Raw genomic sequence first — 15,079 nt, 5'->3', positions numbered from 1 at the left:
GGCCAGAACCTCCTGGAAAATAACCATAGCGAGGGACATTCCACAGTTGAATTAGAACAGTCACAAACAGTGAAAGAAGACATGCACCCAACACCAGAGCTGAAGACACCTCCGAAAGGGGGTGGCCCCGCCACGTCAAAACGGTAGAGGAGTAGGGGCCGAAACCGGACGTGGTTCCTCCTGATGATGTCTTCAGCTAACTGGATCCTATAAAGGAGCTGTTGTGGTAGCAGACCACGAAACATGGTTGAAATTCCTCCATGTACTTGTGAAGTAAAGTTCTTAACCACACAATCATTCCTGCACCTCAGAAGAAAGGAAAAATACCATCAAATTAATTATTAATTCTGATACTGGAAGAAGAGATGTACTTTAAGTACAGAAGCAAAAAAAAAAAAATCATATAATAAAAGTTACTAAGTTGAGTGGATAGAATTGTCAACCTTAGTCTTACTGTAGGCAACATAGTGGTAATTAACAGAAAATATTTTCAGTTGCAAGAAAGTGTAACCAGACAAATCAAGATGTCATTGAGTTGCAGTATGAAATAATATGAGTGCATTTGCCTTTAAATCCCATAAGAAAAATGAGAATCGTTGATGATGTTTCTATGAGGAGTAGAAAAGTAACCAACAGAAAAACTAGTTGTAGAGCCAAGTAAGAAGATGGCTATAAAATTAAAGACACAAAGATAAAAAAAGCTGTATGCATTTCAGAGACAGTTATTGAAAGCACCAAGATGGATTGTTAACATATTTAGGTTTATTCAATGATTTACAGTAAAAGCAGCAGTGTCGACTTGGTTGCTCAACATGCTAAAAATAGCAGCCAAATCTTCCCTTCAAATCATACTCTATCATGTTGAAAAAAAGACACACTGTATAATGTTGTCTGGGCTACATGACACCTGGAAAGATGGGATTGTCATGGCTGGAATGCCTTTGGTTATAGGTTTGTTTGATTATGGAAGATCTGTTCTGAACAACAATTACTATTATGAAGAATAACATGAACTACTGCTATGTGATCATCTAAACTGCTAGAAATAGTAGCAAAAATCTGCCTCATTCTATTATATTAAAAAATGGTAACAATGGGTAATGTCCTGCATATATACTGCATGAATAAGACAGAATAGTTATGGCTGGAATATATGATTATTGATCTATTAATTCAGGGCTGACCAGGAGTTAAGTAACAATAACAACCAGCTCAGAGATAAATGATTTGTCATTACGGTGAAATTAAAGAATCAAAAAGCAGACATAAAATGAAGATGATGATAATGTTGATGAGAATGCAGTTGTGGATTATTTCAAGACCTAAAATAAGTGATATTTCAAGTGAAGCCACTGCAAGAGAAGTATTTAGCTAAAAATTTTAAAAAATACTATATTATTAACAAGAGATGATCAATATCAGGTCTTACATTCTGTAGTTATGTGAAAAATGATTTGTATGAAATTACTAAAGCAAGTTTAGTGGAGGAAATGAGAAATTTTGTTAACAAATCAATGTTTATAGAGAACCTGGCCACAGATTTCTTCTTAAAGCAAATAAAAGCAAACAAAAGCATTTTGAAGAATTGCAGAAAAATCCCAAACTTGGAAGAGTAGGTGAAAAAAACAAAACAAAATGAAAAAATAATAACAAAAAAACTAATAGTTAACTTAGAGAGAAGCCGAAAATGTATGTAGCAGTCCAACACACAAAACCCAACTGTATTTGTGAAGTAATACTACTATATATACAGGAGCTGACTATTATGTACCCAATGAAGCGGTAAATAGGAAAACAGGATGTGAGACCTTTTGTAGACTGATTGGAATCAGAAGTTTAGATGCACTATAAGTGCTCATGTAGCAGGAATTAGTGCAACCTTGTACTGACAATCAGAGAGGGCTTCCATGTAAGTTCTGATAACTAGGTAGGGATTGTGGATACTTCAGGTGGAAGTATGATGGTAATAGTAACTGTACTAAAGTGGTGCAAAATTTTCAGCAAAAATGTAATTTCCCTTGACAACCAAGGTTTTTTTCTCATCGTATAAAAGCATACAATATGAGATATGTATGATCTGTGTTACTGTAGAGCCCTGGGACTTTGGCATGGCTGTGTATGGTTAAGAAGTTTGCTTCACATTCATGTGGTCCCGGACTTGATTCTATCATGCAGCATCTTGGGCAAGTGTCTGGTCCCATAGCCTTGGGTTAACTAAGTAGAAGATTACTCTGTGTGTGCATGTGCGCACACACAAACACACACACACACTTAGTCCTTGGTAAAGATTTCATAGTGAAAGTTCAAGTCATTTGAGTGCTACTTTGTGTTTTCTGTATTGATCATGGCTGGATCTCAATCTCCTCTGTTAACTCTCTCTCTCCCCATATGTGTGTGAAGACACATGGCTCAATGGTTAGGATGTTTGGCTAATGACCATAAAGATGTTGGCTTCAATTCTCCTCTGCCATGCACTAATCACTACTCTCAGCCCATCCTTTCTAGAATGTTGGCCCTCTGGAATTCTATCCTTGCTCATATCTTTTCGGCAGGTGCTGTCTTTCAAAGTTTCAAAAAGAACATTAATGACATCAATCTGACCAGACCAGAAGGAGGGGGAAGTGTTCTACAAAGGCCACTGGGACTGCTCCATCCTCCAGACACAGCAAATAAATAGAAACAGCCCAAAACTTTATCTACTATAACCTTTCCTTATTTTAAAACAGTAAGATGTGCTTTGAAGGAGATTTGGCTGTTATTTCTAGCAGATTAGTGGACTATGTAGAATCTCCTAAAAAAATCTAAAAAGGACAATTCTGACCTACTAAATCCTAAAGAGACCAGGGATTTCTTCCAAACAAGTTTATATCACACTTTTCCTTAAGCATACTTCCTAAGATACATACTTGCACATCATTATGGAGTAAATGAAAGCAATATTTTCTTGTTTCTAGTCTCATAAACTTTCCTGGAAAGAAATTTTTTTTTTTTTTTTTACCTTCATTAATGCTTAAAAATGAATCAGTGGTTTTTCTTCTAAGATGGGACAGGCATGGCTGTGTGGTTATAGAGTTTACTTCTGAACTAAATCATTTTGGGTTCAGTTCTACTGTGTGGCACCTTGGTTAAGTGAGTACTATAGCCTTGAGCTGACCACATCCTTATGAATGGATTTGGTAGATGGAAGCTGGAAGAAGTCAGTGTGTGTGTGTGTGAGAGAGAGAGAGAGAGAGAGAGAGAGAGAGAGAGAGAGAGAGAGAGTTCGTATTATCCTTTGTCTTCATATATGTTCACTGGTTGTAAACAACAGCCTTCCTGTTAATGCAGATAGTGCTGTTTGCAGGTCTTAGTGAAACCATGTCCAGGTTTTCTGACGTGTTGATATGTTGTGCAATCTTTGTAAACCAAAAGCTCATTCATAGTGTGACATGTTTCTAGTTCTCCATGTAAACATGTTTTGTTGTTTGATAAAATAAGAGATTGCTTGGAAACAGATGGGCGCAGCTAACAAGAAGGCTGTCTGGTCATAGAAAATTCTGCACCAACATACTTTCATATGACCCATGTAAGCATGGAAAAGTAGACATTAAAATGATAATGATAATGATGCTTGTACTTCATAAAGAATATAAAATTTAATTTAAGGTTGATTAATCTAATTTAAAGTTTATTAAAGTCTTATTCTGATAGAAATTCTGATTACGCATTTGACTACTTGTCAAAAGTAATTATTCGTGGAGTGACTTCTATGAAACATTTCAGTTATATATATATATATATATATATCATCATCATCATCATCATCGTTTAACGTCTGCTTGCCACCCCAGAACCATTTCCATTCCTCATTATCTTCCTTTATCTTCCTCGAGACATGCTCTCTCTTCTGTGGTATGCTCCATCCTTAACGCCTTATTTAATCTATCACTCTTAATGCTCTCACATATCTAACATAATTGAAGGTGAGAGATATAGGAGTGGCTCAAGGGGAGCCACTCTTATATCCCTCACCTTCAAGTATTACAGTCTACCCCATCAAATCATCTCTCCTCATACTCTTATGAAACTACCCACCTCCTCCTCCCTCATGCCTGCTCACCCAGCCCAATCCTCTGTATCACTTCACCTATTTTCAACACCCACTATACTTTGAGGGTATATTCCAACACATATCCACCACCATCTCTCTCACTCTCTCCATCTCTATATTCTCTCTAAGTTGCTTTTTCTTTCCCTTTCTCTAACTGGTTTATCCTTGTATCTCTTCTACATCAAGACACCTATCTCTATCCCTCTATCATTCTTTTAACTTCTCATCAACTGGTGCTAAGCCACTTCCCTCAATACTAATATCTCCAGCTGAGAGGACTTTGTCTTGTTTTGCAAGTTACTTGGTGACTCTACTGGAGCTGGTGCTATGATAAAAGCACCCAATACACTCAGTAAAGTGGTTGGCATTAGGAAGGGGATTCAGCCATAAAAAGCATGTCAAAACAGACAACAGAGCTTGGTTCAACCCTCTGGCTTGCCAGCTCTTGTCAAACAATCCAACCCATTCCAGCATAGAAAAAAGACATTAAAGGATGATGATGATGATACATACATCGTGTATAGAAACAAGGGAATCTTTACAAGGTAGCCTGACAAACTAGAATTACAGCCAACTCTCCTTCAAATTACAGCCAATCTTAAAATGGATGGACACATTAAATAATGGTATTTTAGGTAGCCTATGTGAATGTAACACCCTAACCACTAGACCATCTGTCCAGTGTTAAGATGCATGGCCTTGTGGTTAGGGTGTTGCACTCGCGATCGTGGCTTCAATCCCCAGTGAGTGGTGCACTGTGTTCCTGAGCAAAGCACTTCATCTCGTGTTGTTCTGCAATCGCTTTGAAACCTGGTGCGTGGTACATCGTGCACCTGTCCAGGCAACATCAATTTGATGGATGGAGTGAGTTATTTGATCACTATAAACAAATTATTTGTGCAGGTCATTTGGCACAAGATGAACATTCATACATACTCTTTGATGAGAGAGTCCATTATGTCTGAAAATAAGACAGGATGGTAAGGATGGGATCACAATTGATTAGATGCTTGCTTAAACGTACACTAACTCGGGGTTAACAATGAACTAATTCCTTTTAATGAAAGAAATATCTTCAGAGAACTTAAACTAAATAATTATCTTTTTAAATCACAAAACCTGAAATCATCTTTTAATAACCAGATTATTTTAATATTTTCAAACATGAAGTTAAAATTTTCTTGATATCCTAATTAAGGTTCACCATTGAAGAGTAATTCCCCTTAGAATAACATAACAAATAATAATCCTTATCAAACAACCACAATAATAAAACAAAACAAAACTGGTTAAGAAGTAATTAAGTAACTGCATCAGCTACTGTCGAGAAGTAATATGAATTGAAGAATAAACTTTCCTGAAAGAAATTTATGGAATCCACAATCCACTTTGATGTATTTAATCTAATTATATAACACTTTCTATGAATTTAGAAAACGATTATAACAAAATAAATCGAACTAACTATATAATCAAAGTGAAACAAGTTGAATATAAAACTTTTAAGCAACTATATTTAGGTTAAGAGTAACTTTGAAATAGGTAAGGTTAGAGTTATTTCCCTTGTTTTACCAACCTTATTACAAGTGAATTATATTTTTGTTTTAAGATATGCAATATCAAAACGTAAGGGTTGATACAATAACTATTAACTTATTTTACATTTTTATTTAAACTATATTTTGATCAGAGTTTCAGATAATATTGCTTTACTTTAAGACTGTTACCCTTAAAACATTATAGTATTCAGTTTCTAAACTCTTGGGGGTAAGTAAAACAAATGTAAAAATATAGCACCCAAAGCCAATTAGATGTAAATATAGTTATATAAAACCATATATAAAACCACAGAAAGTGACATTAATAGTCTAAACACACTTTATTACTTTAATGTAAATATATTAGTACGATTTCTGTGCATACTTAAAATGCTAGCCCACATCTATTGGGATTTTCCTCACTATAACTCTAAACATGTACAATTGTTTCAATATTCACCACCCACAAAAGCTTTAGTATATTAAATATTAGCAAATGTTTGAATATGAGAGAGAAAAGTTGCAAGAACAAATTCTTTCTTCTAGAATCTTTCATGCATCACAAGAGAAAATAAATGTGTCTGGTATAGTTATACATCTTATTGCTTTTATAACTTCCATTTCTTAAATATGAATAACATCAAAGACAGTAATTGAGTAAAAGTTAAAAATTCATCATTATACTAAGAAGAGATAAAGAGGGACCATGGTTTTAATGTATGATAAGATAACAATAGTCAGAATCAATCGCTATAAACACTAAATATTCAAATTCAATATAAGATATAAATTTAATTTCAAGCAGTTAAGAAAATACAAAGCTAAGTTGCTAATAGTATATAAAATTCTATGAAGTTGTCAAACTTCAATTTGCTAACATATTCAAAATACTTTGAAGAATTCTGAGAAACATAAGAATATCACACAGCACTGTAGACCATGGTAGGCAATAGAACTCTGGTGATCATGTTAGCATAAAGACTGGTGAAACGCTAGATCACAAAAAATTTAACAGAAATCTACAATGAATAAAATGAAGATCAAAAAACAAATTCAAATAAAATATTTGTATTTGTAGAAGAATTATAATTTTCATATATCAAAGATCCTCAGTGAGTTTTTTTTTATTTCTATGTTATAGATATTTTTCAGCTGTGATCAATAAAAGAAAAAAATTATAGAAAATCAAGCTAAAAGAGAAATATATTTAGAATCAGGTTGCATTTTTCATATATAAAATTCTAAGTTTGCTATTAATAATTTAGCCAAATTATGACAAGTTTGTATGAACTATTGTTTACTTTTACCTCAAAGCAAAGCCTAATCTACAAGCACCACTGAAATTCAGTTGTTAATGTGTGTGATTTTTTTCTTTCTTTTTCTTCCTCCCAGGATAGCAACCAACAATAAAAGGCCTACTAAAACATTTCATTTAAATACCTGAATATTTACAATCATTTATACAAAAAAAAGTATATAACTTAACTTTACATTCAAATTTTTCAAAGAAAATATTTAGGCCATAAAATACACTTTAATCTTTTAAAATTCTAAATAACAATCTTTTATTAATTGTTAATATGAAATTTAACTCTTTATGTCTATAAAGATGGGAATATAAAAATCTTAGCTTTATAGAATAGTAAGTTAAAAATAGATGATTAAAAATGATTGTAATGTGAAACTAAAGGAAAACATGAGATTTAAGAATTCTAATGAACTTCACAAGAATTGGCTGATGCAGTACAGTATTAGAAATTTCCAGCTAAACAAATACTGTTTTTCATTACACTTGAGTTTCTTGATTTAGAAAAATGTGAATCTCATTAGCTAACTCTCATGTATATCTTTTCAATAACCAATTTTATACATTGATAGTTGTTCTGTTGTTACTAACACACCCAATGTTCAGAAGAGGATCTATTTTCTTTTTACAGCTTTGTTAGAAAATCAACATATAAAAAAAAAGAACTATTCCTCTCAAGAGAATTTCATGGCAACTGCTTATTCTTTCGCCAAACTGTTCCTTTTCAGAGTTCATTAGATAATCAATATTTACACATGGTTCCAATCTTCAATCTTTCAAAACGGCAATCAACAAATTCAATGCTAGTGCTATATCAACCAAGAAGAATAAGGAAAAAAAATTTAAAATTTAAATCTTCTAAAATATTTTGAATAAATAGCATCATCACCATCATGATCATCATCGTCATGATCACGATTATCATCATCATCAAATTGCTCATGTAAAACAGAGTAAAAAGAGAAAAGCAGCTGAATAGACAACTTGATTGACAGAAATTACAAAAAAAAAGAAAAAGAAATCAATAGTATTCTTCATTTTGATTGTATTTCCATATATATAATAAAATAGATTTTTTCCATTAACTTATTTCCAGATTTTTAGACTATATACATATTAAATAGTAAAACCAAAGTTTTTTACATGAAAAAAAAGCCAAATTTTCCAAGTAAAACTTTTTTCTTTATGAAATTCCATTAGGCAATAAAAACTGAACTGTTCTTATTTTGTTACAGATAAATATAAAAGAAAATTAGCCTTATTTCAAACTCATGTTGGAATAATTCTAAAGCAATACTGAATTTCATGGTTAGTTGAAACAGTTGACACCTCTGACTAGTAATGGCATCTTCATATTCTAAAAAAACATATTGTTTTATTTATTTTTATATTTTTGAATCTTGTGTAGCTTAAAGGTTAGAGAAAACTTGTAAGGAGTGAACAAATAATATTTCTAAGACTTGGAAATATTATATGGGAATTCCAGACATCAGTGACATAGCATTGCTAACAATAGTTCTTTCTACTATAGGCACAAGGCCAGAATCTTGGGAGAGGGGACTAGTTGATTACATCGATCTCAAAAGGCTCAAGGGCAAAGTCGACTTTGGCAGGATTTGAACTCAGAATGTAGATGGATGAAACACTGCCAGCTCACTACCTTGATTGTTAACAATAATAATAATCTTTTCTACTAAAGGTAGAAGGCCTGAAATTTCAGGGGAGGGGACTAGTTGATTACACCAACCCCAGTGTTTCACTGGTATTTAATTTATTGACCTTGAAAAGATGAAAGGCAAAGTTGACATCAGTGGAATTTGAACTCAGAACATAAGGACGGTCAAGATGCTGCTAAGCATTTGCCATTGTATGCTAACGATCCTGCCAGCTTGCCACCTCATTAACAACAATAATAATGATTTCTAACATGAAACAGAGTGAGATACCAGTTGATGATATCAACATTAAGTACTTGAATGTTAGTTTATTTTATTGAATGCTCCCCACTCAGAAGAATGCACTGCAAAATTGACCTTAGGAGCTGAACTCAAAGCATATAGCGAGGCATCTCTAAATACCATAAGTGTCTAGTTCATTACTCTTAAAATTAATAATCTCTTCAATGAAAGGCACAAGGCCTGAAATTTTGTGGGAGGGGACTAGTCAATCACATCAACCTGGTGTTTCACTGATATTTCATTTAGTGATCCCGAAAGGATTAAAACAAAGTCAACCTTAGCAGAATTTGAACTCAGAGCATAGCAACAGGCAAAATACTGCATTTAGTCCGATGTGCTAGCAAATCTACCAGCTTGCCGCTTCACTCTTAAAACTAATAATAATTATTTGTAACATAGGCACAAAGCTTGAAATTTGAAGGGAAGGTTTTAGTTGATTAAACTGACACCAGTATTTGATTAATATTTATGTTAATCAACCTTGAAGATGTGAAAGGCAAAGTTGATCCTGGTAGGATTTGAACTCAGAACCTAAAGTGGTGGGAAAAATAAATATTACAAACTATTTTCTCTGATGCCCTAATATGCCTGCCAATTCCCCACTCCTAAAATTGGTTTCAAATTCTGGCACAAGGCCACCAACTTTGGGAGGCGGGGAGTTTATTGAGGAATTTCAATGTTTCATTCTACTTCATCTATTGTAAAAGAGGAATTAATGAATAACTGTTTTGGATATTAGATTCAAAATTACTAAACCTTATTTACAACATAAAATAAATGCTACAGCTTCAAATTATAAATAGTTAATGTTAAATTAATAGTGAGATCATTAACTATAAATGGTTTTATAATTTTCAATTATTTTGTGAAGACAGATATCACACCTATTTTCAATTATCATGATGTCTGTTCCTTATGTTAAATAATTTCATTAATATATCATATTTGTTTATTAATGATTTGTTCCCAGATTTTATAATATTTAATATTTTCAAATCATTTGAAATTATTGTTACTTTTGAAATGGAAGGGAAGAAAATAATCTTAAAAAAGTTTACATTGGGAATATTTGGGATGATTTCGTAGCAACTTATATTTGGGTTTCTGAGTAATATTTTAAATTTAAGAAAGCCAATGAATAAAATAGTTGTAAGCTTTCAATGTCAAATTGTCACAAGATGTAAAAAGAGAATGTAATTTATTTTCATTGATCCTGTAAGCTTCATTCAATTAGAGAAGCTAATACGCTGCATGAGAAAACATTCTCGTTAAATAAGTTCATTCTAATTTAGGTTTGGTTTATTGTCAACTAAATAAATATCGATGAACATTTGATGAATACCAGTATGCACAGCACACTGAATAGCTTTGGACAGTGTGAAATAATCATTAAAATTCCCTGTGCCATAGTTACGATAAAATAAACGTACAGTTGAAGCCAACATAAATTTTATTCTGCAACAGCCTAAGTACATTGTAAGTTGATTACCATTGTATTTGTTGTAAATGGAAGAGAAGTGTATAAATAAAAGATAAGAAATGGCTAAAGGCTCAAAACAGATTGGAGATTCAAAGTGGAAATGGGTTATGTGAACAAGAAATTAAGCCATTTGTAATCACTCTATAGAATCTGAAATGCACTTGATGCTAGGAACCAGGATTTAAATAAGAGCATTTTGCTGTTTATATGAAGTACAACTTAGATTGTATATTCTTGTTACTTGAAGCTATTAGCTGTTCAAAAATCATGTTTATATACATTTTGAGAGGTATTAAAGCAGTAATGAAAAAAGTCCTTAAAGATACTCTTATCTATGATAAGATACTTAAACATTGTATCTGTGGTTATCACGAATATATTCTGAATAGAGAATGGATACTCCTAATCCAGGAACACAAGTAAACAACTTTTCTTTCTGTCTGAAATGTTAGACTCCTGTTCTTCTTATTCTCCATGGCATAGAATATATTTGCTGATTTAGACCAACATAACATTTCTCAGATTCTATGCTTTACTATTCCTTACAAAAAAAAAATAAATGAAAAGCTGATATGATCTTGCCTTTAACTTAAAATTATAACTCTAGTTATGCCTTAAATGGCATCTCTATCAATGAATCCCCAGATTCTTGCACTTACACCTTAGTATAGCTGCTCTCAAGTGAAAATGGCTCATTTCAGAAATCAAAGAGACATAAAATGAATAACTTGATTTTTTTTTTTAAAACAGGCATATAAAGAAAAACTTCTCTCATACTTTTCTAACAAATTAAAAGAAATATTTCAATGTAATAATTAACAGATATTTGTTGGAGAATATCTGAATTTCTCTAATGTCATTTGCTTACTTTTTCTTGCTCTATACATTTTGATCTTCAGAATATATATGAAAAAACAAAAAATTCTGATTTCACTAATAATCATATGTAACCATTTAAAGTAAATGAAAAACAACAACAACCAGAGTCAAATATTAACTTTCTTATATACACGTGCGCATGTGTTTGTGTGTGCGTGTGTTGAGTATGTATGTTTCTATATATGCATGGGCTGGCTGTTTTACAGTTATCATTTGTCCATCTGAAATATTAAATGCTATCTGAATAGCATAAAGTAGTTTCGATATCAGCGATTATGTAAAAGACAATTTCTCATATCTTTTTTAGATGACTTTTTACTAGTCTTTACTGATGCACAGAAGAAAGAAATCTATGATTGAGAAGACACACACACCCACACACACATGCATGTGTGTGGATGTGTAAGCTTCATTGACACACAGTATACTATTAGTCTGAGTGAAGTAACATACATTGCCAATGTGAATACATCTTAGTTTAGAAAATCCACATTGGTTTGGTAATTTGTTGAGGACAAGTTGTTAAAACAGGGTTTCATTTACATGGAGATGGTATTGATCTATAGGAATCCATAAAGGAATACTGGTCAGATAATGTTAAGTGAGATTTGAGATGCCTCAAAAATTGATGTGAGACCAGCAAAATGCTAAGATTAAGAGAAGTTAAAACATAAATGACATATTTGATCAGATGTCACCTCAAAGTATAATGGTGTTATACAAATATCAAAATATCTCTTCAACAGAATCCTACTGAATCTAAGAATACATTATCAAATGTGTCCTGCCATGTTTTAGACTAGGATGTAGTGTGAGGGAGATTTGGCAGCTATTTCCAGCAGGTTGATTGAATAGTTAGAAGAGACTTTTTACTTTGGTTTTGTTTCATGTTTGCATCATTAAAAAAGGAAGGACACATTGGATAATATAATTCACAACCTGAAACAAAACAACATTGATCACAGCTGGAAAACCTTTGATCAAGGATCTGCTCAATGTAGACTGACTTATGGCTAAACAACAACAACAACAACAACAGCAACAACTCTTCTTGAATGATGTATTGAGAATTTATCTTTTTTCAAAGCACAAGATAACAAAGACACACAAAACTGAAGAAAAAGATCAGTAATACATCTTGTGATCCTCAGGAAATACTTGATTGTCATTTTCTCAACAGGTTTTAAGAGTTATCAGATCTTAAACTTCTTTACAAACATTACCATGTTTGCTACTTCTATTTTGGTTACTTCCAATATAAACTTACAGCACTTTTCCATCCAGTATACTATTTCATTTATAGACATTACATATTCACATTGTGAAGTAATTTTTCCTGTATACATTCAACAATCTACGTAATCTATGATTTTGGGAACTCATCAAAGAAAATGTAATATAGTTACAAATTCTTTATTAAATACTAGTAAATTTCTATCAAAGACATTATAAAAAAAAAATCTGCAAAAAATCTGCAACTGAATTGGATTTTATCAAGTACCTTGGATTCCTGAGAGCTGAACAATCAAATATTGAAGGCACAATAAAAATCAGTGATTCCAAACAAACAACAAAACAAAACCAAGTTCTGTTCTATAAAATTCTTTTCATCTTTTTAAAGGAAGCACAATGTCTCTCAAGTGAGAATTATTGCGAAGAAATGTTTGCCACTTACCAGATTGTCCTGCGTTTCGACTGGCCAGTTTAGGAGAAGGTTGTGATAAAAAAGGATTCGTTTCTGTTGCTGGTGAAGGTGATATATCCATTCGAGTCTGCATATAAGTGGTAAAATGTCCATTTGTTTTTAATTTAGGTCGGTGGTGAGTGAATACAGCTGACTCTACACTACTCTGACGTGAAAAATGTCCATTTGTTTTGGCAGGGTTTGCTGCAAAGAATGATTTTTTAAATCAAATTATGAAAAACAAAAAAATTATCTTGATTAGGAAAAAAATGCTAAGTTACTATGAAAATTTTAACAAAAAGAAACAAATGATATGATTAAGAGACTTGATTACATTATAGTAACAGTAGCTATAAAATGTATTAAGTGGAAAGGTTACTGTTTGTTGGGCAAGTAAATATATAAGTAGCAGTGAACTTACCAGTATTTTCACAGAGCGGACACTGCTCCACATTAAACATGCAAGAATAACAGCGCTCATGACCACAGGAATCAATAAGGCGCCGTTTCTTGCCTTTGTCAAATGGTAAATGACATGATGGACAATTGTCCATAAATCCTTCCATGCTTTTCAGATTACGAATTGCATCAGGATCTGAAATGGAAATAAAAGTACATCAAAAACTACACTATACAATAACTGAAAGAAGAGAGTATTTCAAATCCTAAAATTACTTCCTACATAACAAGTAAATCCATATTTTGGTTGTATGCAATTCATATTTTTCTCAGCCATCCTTTTATTTGTCGATAGAATATTATTGTTCTTTACAAAATCAATATGTACATAGACATATTATATATGATACATTAGATATAAATTCTAATTATTTGAAATCCAGTGGAGCAGTGAAATTGAGGAACAGAGTAACATATGCCTTGTGGGTACAAGAAGGGTTGCTTGGATTAAAAAGTTTACTTTGCAACTACAAGGCTCCTGGTTCAATCACAGTGTATGGTACTTTGGGCAATTGTCTTAGCTTTAGGTCAGCCAATATTTTACAAGTGAAATTCATTAGATGCAAAGTATCTGACAGACTGCCTTATGTAAGTGTGTATGTTTGTTTAGTTTTGATGGAAAAAATCAAAGCCGCAAATGGAAATCTCTAACAGTATTATTGCATGGTTGATATACCAAACTACTGTGGTTTACAGAGATGACTAAAACCCTTAAAAGATGAAATAAAATTTGTATTAGTTTGAGATTACACAGTGACCTGCTTAAGAAGACAGTGCAACATAGAATCACTGAGAGAGAGAGAGAGAGAGAGAGAGAGAGAGAGAGAGAGAGAGAGAGAGAGAGAGAGAGAGAGAGAGAGAGAGAGAGAGAGAGAGATGATATACTTGTAAAAAGAAGTTAAGTTTGTGATTTAGGGGAAATTAAATAAAATCATTTTGTTGAGTACCAAAATTGCTCAGTACATGCTTTCCAAAGTCTTGAGTATGTTGTGAGAGGGATATGAGTGGGTGCTGAAAAGTTTTGGGTGTAAGAAAATACAGGAGGATCAGTTAATTATGATTTTATCCAACATATTCCTCCTCTCAGATCTGCATACTTATTGCAGTGGTCTTTCAGTTTTTCTAAGCCCTGTAAAAGAACTCAGAAGGTTGGTCCTCCAACCAGGCCTTTCACAATACCCTTAAAGCCAGGAACTTTTCAGCACTCCCTCGTATATGTAATATATATGCTTCCAGTTAGCATATCTGAAGAGTTATTAATATATTTTAGTAGCAATATTGATACAAAACCAACAATAAAATTCTGACCGGATATCTATCATAAAAAAAAAATATAAAAAAAACAAAAAAAAATCAAAGGGCCTTCCCAAACCATAGGTTCATAAGGCCAGTTTCCTGGATTATGTATATATTCCTTCCTCTGGACCAGATGCCACTCCATTGCAGGATTACTCACTTTTGCCAGTTGAGTGGACTAGAGCAATATGAACTGAAGTGTTTTGTTCAAGAACACAATGCATTGCCTGATCCAGGAATCAAAACCCATAACAACCTTATGATCAGGAATGCAACAGTCTAACTACTTCACCACATGCTTCCATCCATATCCGTATATATAATGAATGGATTCTTGAAGTATGTATCTCTCTCTCTCTCTTTTATATATATATATATATATATATATA

General features: G+C 32.7%; 1 protein-coding gene across 7 annotated transcripts in view; it reads right to left on the bottom strand.

Moving 5' to 3' along the window:
* The window catches only part of LOC106876010 (protein TANC2), a 1,103,288-nt gene that overhangs the window by 150,477 nt on the left and 937,732 nt on the right, over positions 1-15,079 (bottom strand). For all 7 annotated transcript variants that reach the window (XM_052966231.1, XM_014924374.2, XM_014924375.2 and 4 more), the window contains 2 exons: positions 13,357-13,530; positions 12,927-13,139 (listed from right to left, as the gene is read on the bottom strand). In XM_052966231.1, coding sequence (XP_052822191.1) covers positions 12,927-13,139; positions 13,357-13,530 — 387 coding nt within the window. The remainder of the gene's footprint in view (positions 1-12,926; positions 13,140-13,356; positions 13,531-15,079) is intronic.

The sequence above is a fragment of the Octopus bimaculoides genome, chromosome 3 (assembly GCF_001194135.2).
Source record: "Octopus bimaculoides isolate UCB-OBI-ISO-001 chromosome 3, ASM119413v2, whole genome shotgun sequence".
In the NCBI taxonomy this organism is placed as follows: domain Eukaryota; kingdom Metazoa; phylum Mollusca; class Cephalopoda; order Octopoda; family Octopodidae; genus Octopus; species Octopus bimaculoides.
The sequence above is the reverse complement of the archived record's forward strand: the minus strand, read 5'-3'. Positions and strand labels throughout refer to the sequence as shown.